Source organism: Drosophila yakuba, chromosome X (assembly GCF_016746365.2).
Source record: "Drosophila yakuba strain Tai18E2 chromosome X, Prin_Dyak_Tai18E2_2.1, whole genome shotgun sequence".
Lineage (NCBI taxonomy): Eukaryota > Metazoa > Arthropoda > Insecta > Diptera > Drosophilidae > Drosophila > Drosophila yakuba.
In genome coordinates, this window is record NC_052526.2 from 23,820,799 (window position 1) to 23,836,675 (window position 15,877).

General features: G+C 44.8%; 2 protein-coding genes across 20 annotated transcripts in view; both read left to right on the forward strand.

The window, feature by feature from the left end:
* Positions 1 to 15,877, forward strand: part of LOC26536261 (unconventional myosin-VIIa) — an 893,412-nt gene that overhangs the window by 72,510 nt on the left and 805,025 nt on the right. Inside the window, exons 5-6 of one of the 19 annotated variants that reach the window (XR_005562208.1) lie at positions 1,614 to 2,289; positions 2,341 to 5,716. The exons of 15 other annotated variants lie outside the window; for them this stretch is intronic. Coding sequence is in view for 3 of the 4 variants with exons in the window: in XM_039377696.2 (XP_039233630.1) it covers positions 10,019 to 10,585 (567 nt within the window). In the remaining variant the exon portion in view is untranslated. Of the gene's footprint in view, positions 1 to 1,613; positions 5,717 to 10,018; positions 10,586 to 15,877 lie in introns of those variants that run through there. 3 more of the 19 variants (XM_039377697.1, XM_039377696.2, XM_039377698.1) reach the window with 3 other exon arrangements.
* Positions 14,632 to 15,208, forward strand: LOC120322411. Its single transcript, XM_039377704.2, has 2 exons — positions 14,632 to 14,970; positions 15,029 to 15,208. Exons 1-2 carry the CDS (start codon positions 14,632 to 14,634, stop codon positions 15,206 to 15,208), a joined length of 519 nt encoding a protein of 172 aa, XP_039233638.1.

Consider the following 15,877-nt stretch of genomic DNA (forward strand, 5'->3'; position numbering starts at 1 on the left):
AGTTTTTTTGCAAATCGATAGAAATTTTCAAGACCAATATAAAAAGAAAATAATATCAAAACATTTTTCAAAAGTGTGGGCGTGGCAGTTTTGTGCGGTTTGTGGGCGTTAGAGTGAGCGTGGCAACAGGACTTGCGCTGTTTCTATGTCTATTTTCTATTTTATTTTGACAGTTGCAGCTCGAACTTAACCCAAAATATTTTGCCCGCGGACTGAGATTTTCATTGTCCTCAGAGATTTAGATTTATTGATTGGCGCCGGTCTCTTTTAGGAACTCCTGTGCGTCGGTCAAGTTAAGCTACTGTCATGGTATCTGTTACGTCTGCAAACTGGTGCCGTGTCCTGTATAAGGGAGAGCCATCCGATGTTCAGGCACCAGCTTGCCAGCTTGTTAAGCCTCTACCCTCTCCAACATAACGAGAAAAGTATTAAAAGTGATTGTAATAATAATTACATTCGTACCGTTCGTCAGTCAGTAGTCCTCACTGCCCAACAAGCTAAGCTGTCGCTTGATCGTACAAAAATCTGGCAATGTTTCGGACACATTTCCTCCCCTTCACGCGTCTGCGTACCAAACAGATCGACGCGGGCCGCGCAACACGATTCGCTTCTATCAAGAGTGTCCATCAAACGTTATGTCATCGTATCTGACCTACCTATCAGCACCCCTTTTAAAAATGTTTACCTACTCATTTTGTTGTACTTAAATTAATATCATATCTTTATTAATAAATATAATATATTGCAGGCGAGTGCCATGTGTAAAATAAAAATAAAAAAAAGTCTAGTATACAAAAGCTAAAAGTTAACAACAATTAGTTTAGCGGTGAGTATAGAATTCACCACCGGACAACGGTGCACACGTCAACAAATATAGTTGGCTATTCACGACAACAAACGTCTCCCTAAGGGCTCCTTGGTTTGTAAATCAAAAACATGCTGATGCTCACCGCTGAAAAGTTATTTTTATTTATACCAATATTAAACATTTAATTTTTATCAATGAAATGTACTGCCTGAAAGGGGCGCCCACCCCCACTGCTGTCACGCCCACTCTAACGCCCACAAACCGCCCAAAACTGCCACGCCCACACTTTTGAAAAATGTTTTGATATTTTTTCATTTTTGTATTGGTCTTTTAAATTTCTATCGATTTGCAAAAATACTTTTTGCCAAGCCCACTCTAACGCCAACAAACGGCCCAAAGCTGCCACGCCCACACTTTTAAAAAATGTTTTGATATTTTTTCATTTTAGTATTAGTCCTTAAAATTTCTATCAGTTTGCCAAAAAAATTTTTGCCACACCCACTCTAACGCCCACAAATCGCCAAAAACTGTTGAAGACTCTCTTTCGCACTTCCACTAGCTGAGTAACGGGTATCAGATAGTCGGGGAACTCGACTATAGCGTTCTCTCTTGTTTTTTAGTTCATTTTGGCGTTGGTTGTGGTTATGTTCGCGTATTTACGATCCTGCCAAACTCTTGTACATTCATGAACCCATATTCAAGGGTCTCTCGCAGCATCCCTTGCATTTTGAATTTGTCTTCGTTGGAATTATCTTGCTGTTTCTCGGTTTTGGAATCGTATTTTAAACTTGCTTTATCCAATCAGGACGCCATTGAGCAGATGGAGCCAGCTGAGGCGCAGCGCAATACTCGCTTGGAAATAGAGGAACTATTTTTCCGACCCAAGGTTTGCGTTCAGGAACATCTTGGACCAGACGCAACCAGCACCGGCATTCATGAATCCAAGGCTAATTTTGGGCACACATCTGCAGTTAAGCTCCCCCGCTTCTCATTGCCGACATTTGACGGCAAATACTGCGAGTACCAAAACTTAGTCCTGTCGTTTAACGAAGTCGTTGGCCACCAGCAATCCATGTCTAAGATCAAGAAGTTCAACCAGTTGTAAAACTGTCTTCCAGGACCCGCTCTTGAAACGGTTCAAGCTTTCCAGGTGACAGCAGACAACTACACAAAGGCACTGGACCGCTTAAGGCAGCGCTATGACAACCCAACTCTCGTATTCTTGGATAACATATCGTCACTCTTCGCATTGCCAACTGTTGCCAAGTCAAATTGTCAGCAGTTGCGCAGCCTATGGGTAAAGTGGACCAGAAAACTAAGAAGTGGAATGAGTCGCTGGATTACACTATCTTGCCTTCTTGGGATAAATGCGTTAAAATCGTCGAACGTCATTGGCAATATTTGGAATTGGATAAGAAGCCTTCTTGCTGAAACCCCTATGAGTCAATCAGGTGGCCATAGGTCGCGCTCAGAAGAATCAGGTAAGTCTGTCCTTCTATTGCACAACACAAGCTTGTAACATCTGTTCACAGACAGACCACAAGACCTTTAGATGGCCAGGACAATTCAATCTCGCCCTAGATAATTGCCTCAAAGCAGTCAAGCGCCACAAGCTATGCATTTATTGCCTTAGCAAGGGTCATCTTGTAGCCAACTGCCCGTCGACGCGGAGATGACACTGTGCATTACCGCATCACTCGCTGCTTCATCGGCGGTTACCAGGATCGGCCGCAGCTCCCTTGTCACTACCTCAAGCGGAGTCTATACAAGTTTCGAACACAGTCGCACATACTCACACGGAATCTCGTTCCGATTGTGTCATCCTGGCCACGTCACTGATTCTGGTCAAGGATGTACAGGATGAAGCTGCAAAACAGGAAGATCGCCTCTGGATTCATGCTCTCAGGTAAATTTCATATCCAAGGAGTTTGCTCAACGGCTTCGACTGCCACGGAGCAAGCGCAACCTCGAGATTCGTAGCATTGGTAGACAAACGCGAATCAAACACCATGCAACCACCAATATCAAGTCGAGGCACAATAAATTCGAATTGCTCCTTGTTTTTTGCGTGACGTTGCACATCGCCTATGATCTAGAATCGGAAATGGACATTTCCTCGTGGGACCTTCCGCAGCACTCATCCCTTATCGACGAAAACTTCAACAAGTCTCGCCGCATCCATTTGCTTTTAGGCGCGGAAACCTTCTTCGATATCTTAGCAGTCGGCCAAGTTAAATTAGGAAAGGATATGCCTGTGTTCCAGAAAACACTACTTGGATGGATAGTGTCTGGTCGATGTGGAGCTCATCCCAGAACACTCCATCAGTACTCATTCGACATTGGCAGAATGAGATTCCTCTCTCTCGAACGCAGCCTATGCAAAAGGCCTGCGGTAGGGGCCATATATGTAAAATTTATGCAGAAGTTTCAAGACCTGGGAGTCATCCACAGTTAAGCACTCCGCATTATTATATTCCGCACCACTGCGTGCTCAAGCCCAATGGCACATCAACAAAGCTTAGAGTGGTTTTCGACGCATCTTGCAAGACGACGTTCCAGAAATAGCTCAACGACATTCTGATGGTTGACATTCCATTCTCTGGAGAACTTTGCCATCGGAACCATTGAGCACCTTCGCATTGAATACTGTAACTTTTGGCACAGCGGCTGCACCGTATCTAGTCATACGCAGTTTGTCATATCTAGCCGACAAATTCATGGACAAACTGGAGATTTGAGCTAAAGCCATCAAATCGTCTTTCTATGTGGATGACTTCCTAGGTGGAGCGGATACGGTAGAGGAGCTACATCAAATCAAAAGGGAAGTTACAGCGATTCTACAGGATGGCCAATAAGAACTCGCAAAATGGCATTCAAATCACTGCAAGTTTGTCGTTGTCGCTACAGTCAAACATATGCCAGACGACGAAATGCTAACCAGCACGCTTGGCCTAAATGCATGGGACCAAGTACGGGACACATTCATGTTTTTGTTCTCTCCAAGAGTAGATTTAGACCACGTTACCAAGCGCTCAATTTTGTCAATAGCCTTTTTGCTGTTTGATCCATTCGAATTAGTTACTTCCATCATCATAGTGGCAAAAATTATCCTCCAGGAGCTGTGGCTCCTTAAACTACACTGGCACGAGTCAGGACCCCAAATCATTCATACTGCTTGGATGTCCCTGCTTGCGTCGCTTTTGTCGTTGAAGTCTGTAGCAATACCACGATATTACCTTCAACCAGCGATACGCACTTTTCAGATACACGCCTTCTGTGAAGCCTCCATTAGAGCGTATGGATGCTGCATCTACGCTCGCACACTCGGATCAGATGGGCCAAGGTAATCACATCGAAGTAAAAAGTTGCTCCCACCAAGAAGCTACCGCTGCCGAAATTAGAACTTAGTGGATTAGATTTGTTGGCACAGCTCTACCAATAAATAATTCGAATCTTCGCAGACAGAGAGTTAACCTTGCTCTTATGGTGCGATTCTCAAATTGTTCTACATTGGAATCCCCAACATTCGGCCACCTTATCAACCTTTGTCGGCAATCGAATTGCTGTAATTCAAGAAATCACGTCAGATTGTTACTGGACCCATCTGCCTACCCACTGCAACCCGGCTGATACCCTGTCCAGAGGCTGCACCATCACCGAGTTGGAACAATCGATATGGTTCGAGGGACCTGAGTTTCAATGTCAAGATCATCAACATTGGCCAAAGGACAGTTGAGACAACATTGACATTAATATGGAAACTGTGCAACTCGAGAAGATAAAATCAGCCTTTGCCGTACACACGACAACTAATCAACTGCTTGAAGGAATCTATAAGATCAGTTCGCATCATCGCTGCCTACTAGTTAACGCCTAGATGTACAGATTTATTCAGCGCTGCCGTACACTGTCGCCATTTCAATTGTATTCGCTGACGCCAGCAGAATTGTTGCGCTACATTGCATATTTTGGAATATTCAAACCATTCACTTCGCTCAAGAGATGTCCTCGGTCCTGAAGGGCCATCCGATTCGCACTAGCCTTAAACATCTTAGTCTCTTCCTCCAGGTCACAGATGGCTTCCAACTGCTAAAGGTCGGAGGGCGCCTGGATCTAGCAGACTACCCAGAAACCCAAAGGCACCCTGCCCTGCTCGCAGCTAAGGATCCATTTGTATCACAGTTCGCTCGCCATCTTCATCTGCAGAACTATCACGCGGCTCTCACGGGTGGCCACATCTTAGTGTGTGACGCACTACCTGAACTTCCACCAATCGACGACAATCTGGACAAGTTGGATCGATGGAAAAGGGTCAGCGCACTAAAGCAGCACATCTGGAGTCGCTGAAGCCACAAGTATATAAACGAGCTCCAAGTTTGCACAACCTGGACGAAGACTTTACCAAATCTAGCTGTCAACGGTCATCGTTCACGAGAATAATCTTCCCCCACAACGGTGGCTTCTTGGGCACATAGCAGCACCATCGCAGGAGCGGACAACATCGTGCGTGTACGTACACACTGCCATGGAAATCATCCGCCGCCCTATACCGAATCTCGCTTTATTACCTGTCTCTTGAAAGTCAACCGCATACTTTCAAGGGGGACGGTATGATGGGCCAAACCCCAATTAGAATAATTTTGTTTCTATTTGAATTCCACGCCTTTGGAATGTTGTTAACATAACATCTGTTGTATGATGCTGCCAACTTGTACTAGCGAGTAAGTGGCAGAGAGAAAGAAAAAGATTGTAAAAAGAGAGAATAGAACACACAGAAGAAGTAAATTGAAGTTAAAACAAGAGAGAACGCTATAGTCGAGTTCCCCGACTATCTGATACCCGTTACTCAGCTAGTGGAAGTGCGAAGGAGGTCTTCAACACTGACAGTTTTTGGCGGTTTGTGGGCGTTAGAGTGGGCGTGGCAAAAAGTGTTTTGGCAAATCGATAGAAATTTACAAGACTAATACAAAAATGAAAAAATATTAAAACATTTTTCAAAAGTGTGGGCGTGGCAGTTTTCGGCGGTTTGTGGGCGTTAGAGTGTGCGTGGCAGCATGATTCGACAAACTTGCGCTGCGTCTATGTCCCTGGAGTCTGTATGCTTAGTCTCAACTTTCTAGCTTTTGTAGTTCCTGAGATCTCGACGTTCATACGGACAGACAGACGGACAGACGGACGGACAGACGGACAGACGGACAGACGGACGGACAGACGGACATGGCCAAATCGACTCGGCTATTGATCCTGATCAAGAATATATATACTTCATATGGTCGGAAACGCATCCTTCTGCCTGTTACATACTTTTCAACGAATCTAGTATACCCTTTTACTCTACGAGTAACGGGTATAAAAAGCACAGAGAAGTTGGAGTGAGGAGAAATAATCAAGAATTGGCATTAAAATTTATTCTATTAAAACTCCGACCTATCATTTTTACTCAAGAAAAAGCCTTTGTTTCTACAATGGTGACGATACCGCTACACTGATCGCTTTTAGGGGTTTACTAATCTCAATATTGCCAGAAACATTAATAACACCGCGATACCATCAAGGGTATGCTGTACGCCTAGGATCTCGTCTTTGTTGTCGATTATTTTCACGGTGTTGATCACATTGGCTGTATTGGTGGAGGCCTTGGACTCCTTGCCGTCTATCTTGAGATTTCTTGAATATTACTTTGGATTTTCGGCCTTCCTTTATGAACCTTCCTTCCTTGAATGCTTTTTCGGGGGGCTCCGGAATACTCGGGTCATCGGTTCCATGGTCCAAGTGTGTCCACCTGGGAGTTATATTTCCATATATTCGCTATTTTGGGACTCAATAGCCTGTTGATGAACCTTGCCCGTTACTGGAGTATAATTTTCATGTAAACGATTGCGTCCGATGTCCGTGGCCGCGGTCCAACTGCATTTCCTTTTTGCATTCCCTCTTACTCAAAGAAATAGTTATACCCCTTCCCCTGCTCTAGTTTCTGGCTGGTTTTATGTGTGAATCTTCCAATTCTTAGGATCTTACAAATAGGGTGTGCGTAACAGACTCAAAGTGATCAATGCGTTGACGCATGGAATGAATATCTGTATTATGACGAGAAATTAAGCTTAATGCTGCATTTGACCCGTCCAGGGCACGCATCGAGCGGCGGATCTTGGCGCTGAAGCGCCCATCCCTTAATTCACCTTAATTCATCTCTTAACCGGAACAACTGCTGTCGGTGCTCGTTGTTCCTCTGCTCCTGGTTTCGTCTCTCCGCGCGTACAGGACAGAGGTCGCGAGTTGTCGACCGGAAGGGGCCTGTAATTCATGTAAACGACGGCACTCCATGGATAACTTTAAAAAAATCGATTTTTTTTTCTTTTATTCAAAAGTCTTGAAAGTCGTACTACGAATAGTTTTGGACTTATCCTGCCAGGACCCAGCTCGCGTGTTTTTTCGAAACCAAATTTTTATGTGTTTTTTATAGTTGGTATTGACTGCAGCGTGGTTACCGCAAAAGGAAATTTAACAATAAGCCTCTGAAAGATAGCTGCCACAGCCGCCATTTTGAAAAATTATATATGTGTAATATGAAAAATTAAAGTTCAGGCATGTATCTATATAAATACAAATTACCACTTCTCTGACGGATTGTGTTCTTGTTCAAAAAAATTCAACAAAAAACGACCTTTTCTCGAGGCAAACATTTGAGTGCCCCCCTTTATTTAAGGAGTCAGTTCAGTTTGGTGGCTCCTTCTTGAAGCTGCAGCCGGACCAGTTTGGACAGCCTTGCAGTCTCCATGATATTACAGTCGGTTTACCCATTCGGCGGCATTGGCTTGTGGGGAATAAAGCCCGCTTCTCACATGTTGAATGCCGTAGTGGTCCACTAGGTCAGCAAATGTTTGGGAAACCAATTGTTTTCCGTTGTCGAAGTGTATCTATTCTGGCACCCCATGCCGATGGAAGATGTTTACTTCAAGGAATTTTACTTATGTGGCAACGGTATGTTTCATAGGATGTAAACAAACTCTCGGTCGCCGTTGGTAGCGTCATGCTAGCGAAAACCCATAAGTTTGTAAACATACCCTTCTGATGTCTGATTATATGGGCATTTATTAGTGTATTACTGTATTAGAGTAAGGTATTCCAATTTTAGGTCGATGTGGATGTCTGGCGCGTTGCCGTCAACTTTTCGTACTGCATCCATATGGGCTCTGGATAGTGATCAATGGCCTCTAAATTGAGGCTCCATCACTCTAGTCTCTCCGAAAGATCTTGTTGGCCCATAAGCTATTCCAAGCTATCGTGGTCAATTATTACTTTAAAAGAAATCCTTCCACATAAGTACGGAATTTTGTGAAGTTTAGAATTTCGGCGTAGCATTCCAGTTCAATTATGCTGTAATTCATTTTTGTCTTCTTTAGTTTTGCGGATATGTATGCGATCGGGTGTTCACCGCCTACGTCATCGTTTTGAAGTCTTACACTTCTTGTAATTTTCAGTTGTAATGAAGCTTGAAATCTTACACTCCGATCTAATTTGAGGTGAAATTGGAGACTTGTCCCCGCTGCGACGCGTTGCTTAGGTATCTTCTGTGCAGTGGCCGGTCGTCTGGGCTCCCTCAATCGACGCATTTGGATGTTAAAACACCCCTATGAGGTCCTAGTGGTGAATCTATTCCTTCGGCTGCTTCATCAATTGTTTTGCCAATCTGGTCTGCCAGGTGTCCTACCTTCTTCGGCTGGTTTTCGAAGTTTTTGAGACTCTCTTGATTAAGTGCCTAATAAGTCGGGGCATGTCTCCCGCGCTTACACTTCGAGGTGCACGGCTCTCTTTTTGCGCGCATAATCGGTGGATGGTTGGAATAACATTTTCTTTTGTCTTTCTTTTCATTATTTTCTTTTATCTTATATATCTGGGTTTCATTATTTGGGAATTTGTTTTAAATATTCTGCATAGTATGCATTTAAATAAATCTACAATGAATGTTGCTGACCACAACTTGTTATAATAAGATAGGTAAGTTAGGCTGCTGTTATGGGATTAATAAGTCTCTCTTCAGTCAACAACGCGTCCGGTACTTAAGCTAAAAAAAACAAATAATTACCCGGAGACGTTGGTCGGTGCCCTGATATGGTTACATCGTCTTTCACTGCTTAGGGATCTTTTACAAGGTTCAATACGGGAACCGGCCAACTTTGAAACAGTGGGGAGCTTTTACTAGGTTCCATACTGGATCACCTAAGTTAGTGTATGTCCGAAAACCCCCTACCGCAACACAGTGGCGCCTTAGATACTTTAGGGCTACAAAAATCATAGCTCTTGAGCCAGTTGATATATTTTCATTTTTCATTTATTTCATTTTTATACCCGTTACTCGTAGAGTAAAAGGGTAAATATGCAGTATAGGCAGAAGGAAGCGTTTCCGACCATATAAAGTATATATATTCTTGATCAGGATCAATAGCCGAGTCGATCTGGCCATGTCCGCCTGTCCGTCCGTCTGTCTGTCCGTATGAACGTCGAGATCTCAGAAACTATAAAAGATAGAAAGTTGAGATTAGGCATACAGACTCCAGAGACATAGACGCAGCGCAAGTTTGTCGATTAATGTTGCCACGCCCACTCTAACGCCCACAAATCGCCCAAAACTGCCACGCCTACACTTTTGAAAAATAATTTAATATTTTTTCATTTTTGAATTGGTCTTGTAAATTTCTATTGATTTGCCACGCCACTTAAACGCCCACAAACCGCCTAAAGCTGCCACGCCCACACTTTTGAAAATTTGTTGATATTTTTCATTTTTGTATTGGTCTTATAATATTCTATCGATTTGCAAAAAAACTTTTTGCCATGCCCACTCTAACGCCCACAAACCGCCAAAAGCTGCCACGCCCACACTTTTGAAAAATGTTTTGATATTTTTTCATTTTTGTATTAGTATTGTAAATTTCAATCGATTTCCACTCCACTCCAACGCCCACAAACCGCCACAAACTGTTAGTGTTGAAGACTCTCCTTCGCACTTCCACTAGCTGAGTAACGGGTATCAGATAGTCGGGGAACTCGACTATAGCGTTCTCTCTTGTTTTTGTAATAAAAGGTAATATTAGTACCTTTCGATTAAGTGGTCATACTATATGCTGTAATAAATAGTACATTTTATACTCGAAAATTAATATTTTTTGAGTCAGTTTTCATTTGTTTTCTCTTCTTCAATGGCCGCAGCCGACGCTCCAAACACCTCTGAAACAGCAGCCGGCGACCCAACCAGTTGGGCAACCGCAAGATTCATTCCAACCTCAAAATTTTGTACCTATTGCGTTGCAGCAACTCGTAGCGTTTTATCCGAATTCACCTGCACCACCGCCATCGATCGCGATAAGGCCGGAAGGCGACGAAAGGGCATCCGGATGTTTTTTTACCCTACTGGAGTCGCAATTCGCAAGTCTCCGCATAACGGTGGACAAAATAAAGTTCCATCAAACTTTGAACTTTCTGCCGGCAGAGTACTTGGAGACCATTATGTACATTCTGCGAAATCCACCTACTGGAAGGTATGAAGCAATTAAAGCCAGAATTATTGCCGAACACATGCCTTCAACTCAGTCCCAGTTCGCACAGTTGTTTCGGTCGCTGGAGCTTGAAGAGAGCAAGCCGTCTGTATTGCTGCGCCGGATGCGCAAACTGGCCAGGGACGGCATTGGAGAAGACGCCCAGAAAGCCCTGTGGCTTGAGCGGTTACCCGAGGGCTTGACATATCAGTATTGCCCGCCAACGCATTCCCTCATCTAAAACCATCGTCAACGCATGAATTATACGCAGCCAATGGCACACCAATTAGCAACTACGGGACGAGAGCCCTAGCACTCACACTTGGACTCCGACGACGTTTCAACTGGACGTTCATAGTGGCCAATGTGTCAAATGCTATTATCGGCGCCGATTTCATCTCTCGCTACGGTCTCATCATCGACATCAAGCGACGCAAAATCAGCGATGGAGCCACCTCACTGTCTACAGTCTGTGAACTTTGTCATGTTCAGTACTCACCCATCTCAATCGTTGCCACAGAATGTGAGTACCATGACATAATTTTTCAATATAAAGACCTGACCCTGCCTCCTGTTTTCGATGAGGAACTCATGCAAAAACCCGAGTTCAGGACTACATTGCGACAGAGGGCCCGTATTCGCAAAGGTCCGCCGTCTAAATGCTGAGACTCTACCTACCGCCAAAAACGAGTTTGCACGAATGCTCGAAACGGGAATAATCCGACCGACCAGCAGCAGCTGGGCATCGCTATTACATATGGTGAAGAAAAAGAACGGCGAAATGCTGAAATGGCCTTTTTGCGATGCAAACCCGACTTGGCCAGCGCAGCACGGTTGGTGCACCCAATAGCCCAATAACCCAATAGCTCTCCATGTTGACGCCAGCAATTACGCGGTCGGAGAAGCGCTTCACTAGGTCAACGACAAATATCTGCAGCCCCTGAGTTTCTACTCTAAGCGCATGACGGAAACACAAAAGCGCTACAGTACGTACGATCGGGAGCTACTAGCGATTTTCGAAGCCGTCAAGTTCAATCGTTTCATGATCGAGGGACGCGACTGCACTATTTATACCGACCACAAGCCATTAATTTATACGTCTCGACAGAATCACGAGAAAGCATCACCACGACAAGCTAGACAGTTGTCGTTTATCGCCGAATTCTGCACGAAAATCGAGCATATTAGTGGTGCCTCCAATACTGTGTCAGACGCCCTATCCCGCATTGCTGGAATCGGACAAATCGACATGGACGAGTTCGCACGCCTACAAGAGGCGGACGACGAGCTGCAGCAGCTGTTAAGAGACATCGAGACGGGCAAATCTACGTGGCGTAAACATTGCGTAAGCTCCAGCTTCCGAACTCCAACATCAGCGTATATTGTGATGTATCATCGTTCCGTATTCGTACATACATTCCATCGCCGATGAGCAGAATCGTTATCGACGTGCAGCATGGTATGGCTCATTCCGGCAAACGCGCCACTGTCAAACTGGCCACTGAGTGCTTTGTGTGGCCTAGCATCAACAAGGACATCGCCTCATGGTCGTCGTCTTGTGTCGAGTGTTAGCAATGTAAGGTATATCGACATAACAGAGCCGCCCTCAGCAATTTTGATGTGCCTGATGCCCGTTTCCAGCACATTAACATACCCCTAATTGGTCCGATACCACCATCCAATGGCTATCGCTACTGCTTGACGATAATCGATCGGTTCAGCAGATGGCCAGCAAACGTAGTCGACTCAAGATGCATCTGCGTCATCGAATAAGGAAGAAATAGCGAAGCCTACAGCAACCAGCGACCCGCTGCCAACATAGACTACAACGCGAAGTGGACGTCATGTGCAGCTTCCGGCTAGATCAAAACCCAGTGATCAGCCTACTGGTCCAGCAGTTCCAGCAATCAGCAGTGCTGATTTCTGGGGTGGCGTAATGTGGGGACCACCCGCTAAACTTCCACCCTGTGCGTGCGTCCATCGGTGATTGGCAAACAGCCAACACCGCGAATGACACTTTTCGATAGTTAGCTTTTTTGATAGCTTTCGAGGACTATCTCTCTCTTTCACCAGCAGCGGCCACGTGCAGAACATACGTACTCTGATCTTAAGTTTATAATTTAGTCAAAAAAGGATTACTTATTCATACTCCCACAAATGCTATCCCCCTCCTTACGGATATTATCCCCAATATCATCCAATAACATGCCTTACTGGCCTCCCCAACTATATCCAGTTGACATAGGTCAGTAGAGACACGAGAAAGGCCGTTACAACATACGGACAGATGCACGAAGTTATCGTTGCCTTCCTTCCGTCAGAAGAGTTACATGCTCAAAATGCATGTAACTAACTACTTAAACTTCGAAGAGAAATCTAAATTAACAGCTCTCCTAAAAGATTTTCACAATCTCCAATATACAAATGGAGACCCACTCACACTCACTAATAATTAATAACAAAAAACACAATACTAAACAGCCCATACGGATCCAGTATACAGAAAACCTTACGGATACGCTAGATACAGATGTAAAAAGTCAAATAAAAGAAATTTTAGATCTGTTAATAATCCGGGAAAGCAATTCCAAGCCCCATTGTAGTAGTACCTAAGAAGGCAGGAGCCGTAACCTCAATGAGATAAAAAAGGCGGACAAATATCCAGTACCGAATGTGGATGAAATCTTAAGTATGTTAATAGGATGTAATTATTTTTCTAACACTCATTTAATTAATGGGTTTCACTAAATAGAAATGAACTCCGAGTCTATCTCTAAGACTGCCTTGTCCCGAACTTCTCGTAGAGTGCGCTTTGCTGACTATCATGGCTGTAGCTCTCTTGCTGACTTCTTTGCTTCGCGTTGTATCCTCGTCCTCCTAGACTGTTTAGCTTTCAGCGTTCGGCCTGCTAATATAGGCCTCCTTTAAAGGTTATTCATTCTTATCTCTAAAATCCGAATCCAAAGTCCACGCAGTCTCCACGGATCTTCAAACTCAAGTCTCCAAACTCTCTTTATGCAACTCCTCGGCTTCGCACTGCCAATACTACGCGTTGATTTGTTGCGTAACTGGATACAGGCAGGCCCTCCCTTAGCAATTGACATCTGCATTAATACGGAGTCTTAACTCCTCACATTCCCCCCTTTCTTTGGTAGACAATAAACTTATACTTGCCGTCCTTGTTGAATACTCCTGAGATCCCGTTTTAACTCCTCACATTCCCCCTATTTTTCGGTAGACAATAGTAGGGATCTACTCTCTGTTGTTGAGTAGATCTTTTCGTCTCCGTTTAGGGTACGGCTAGAGTCCGAAATAACTTTTTCGCCATCTTCTGTATCCTGCGTGAGGATCGCGCCTATCCCGTAGTCGCTGGCGTCCGTTTTCAGGATGAAAATTTGTCCGAAGTCGGGGCTAGCCAGGACTGAGTTTGTGACGAATCTTGCTTACACCTCCTCAAAAGCTTGCTGGTGGTCCTGTGACCGTGTCTACTTGGTATCCTTGCGGATGAGGTCGTTGAGTGGCCTTACAATGCGTGCGAAGCCAGGCACGAAGCGGCGGTACTAAGATTCAACTCAAAGGTATTGTTTCAGCTCGCGGACCGATAATGGTGGTTCTAACTGGGCTATGGGTGCTTCCTTTTCTGGGTCCGTACCCATCCCATGGCTTTTGACGCAGTATCCTAGGTACCGTATCCTTGCTTGAAGAATAGACATTTTTCTTAGGTTCGCGTTCTTTAAGCGGCGTAACACTTCCCTGCGGTTTCTTTTGTGAACCTCTGGGGTGCGACCCAGGCGTGCATGGCTCTACTGCCTGCTTTCCCCATTCCCTCCCGACGGATCCACATCCACGTTTTTTTTTTTTTTTTGTACGCGAGTCCCACGGCCAATTTGTTAAATACGTTATTATCGATCGCTTTAAGAACGGCAGAGAGTCAGAATTAGAGATAATAGGATAGAATCTATTATAGTCAGAACATAATACTCTGTAGGAATCATGCCACTCATAATTAGATCTACATTGATTTAAAATTAACGGTTCGTAATTTCTAGTAAATCTGCTTGGGACATTGAAGTTTAGCCGACTATTCAAGTCGGGACTATCAACTTCACCACGAATAAGGTTATTAATAAAGTCTGTTCCAAGCATCGTTCTACGGTTAGCTAAGGAGGGTTAGGTTACGTTAGGTTGGGTCGGAATGCCCTCACGAGGCCGGTGTAATAAATAGTACATTTTATACTCGAAAATTAATATTTTTTGAGTCAGTTTTCATTTGTTTTCTCTTCTTCAATGGCCGCAGCCGACGCTCCAAACACCTCTGAAACAGCAGCCGGCGACCCAACCAGTTGGGCAACCGCAAGATTCATTCCAACCTCAAAATTTTGTACCTATTGCGTTGCAGCAACTCGTAGCGTTTTATCCGAATTCACCTGCACCACCGCCATCGATCGCGATAAGGCCGGAAGGCGACGAAAGGGCATCCGGATGTTTTTTTACCCTACTGGAGTCGCAATTCGCAAGTCTCCGCATAACGGTGGACAAAATAAAGTTCCATCAAACTTTGAACTTTCTGCCGGCAGAGTACTTGGAGACCATTATGTACATTCTGCGAAATCCACCTACTGGAAGGTATGAAGCAATTAAAGCCAGAATTATTGCCGAACACATGCCTTCAACTCAGTCCCAGTTCGCACAGTTGTTTCGGTCGCTGGAGCTTGAAGAGAGCAAGCCGTCTGTATTGCTGCGCCGGATGCGCAAACTGGCCAGGGACGGCATTGGAGAAGACGCCCAGAAAGCCCTGTGGCTTGAGCGGTTACCCGAGGGCTTGACATATCAGTATTGCCCGCCAACGCATTCCCTCATCTAAAACCATCGTCAACGCATGAATTATACGCAGCCAATGGCACACCAATTAGCAACTACGGGACGAGAGCCCTAGCACTCACACTTGGACTCCGACGACGTTTCAACTGGACGTTCATAGTGGCCAATGTGTCAAATGCTATTATCGGCGCCGATTTCATCTCTCGCTACGGTCTCATCATCGACATCAAGCGACGCAAAATCAGCGATGGAGCCACCTCACTGTCTACAGTCTGTGAACTTTGTCATGTTCAGTACTCACCCATCTCAATCGTTGCCACAGAATGTGAGTACCATGACATAATTTTTCAATATAAAGACCTGACCCTGCCTCCTGTTTTCGATGAGGAACTCATGCGAAAACCCGAGTTCAGCACTACATTGCGAAAGAGGGCCCGTATTCGCAAAGGTCCGCCGTCTGAATGCTGAGACTCTACCTACCGCCAAAAACGAGTTTGCACGAATGCTCGAAACGGGAATAATCCGACCGACCAGCAGCAGCTGGGCATCGCTATTACATATGGTGAAGAAAAAGAACGGCGAAATGCTGAAATGGCCTTTTTGCGATGCAAACCCGACTTGGCCAGCGCAGCACGGTTTGTGCACCCAATAGCCTTGCTCTCCATGTTGACGCCAGCAATTACGCGGTCGGAGAAGCGCTTCACTAGGTCAA

Bases quoted from the DNA above. Each gene is read 5' to 3' on its own strand.
- LOC120322411 (XM_039377704.2), top strand. From the start codon at position 14,632: ATGGCCGCAGCCGACGCTCCAAACACCTCTGAAACAGCAGCCGGCGAC. The intron at 14,971-15,028 runs GTATGAAGCAAT...ACTCAGTCCCAG, and splicing joins CGAAATCCACCTACTGGAAG to TTCGCACAGTTGTTTCGGTC.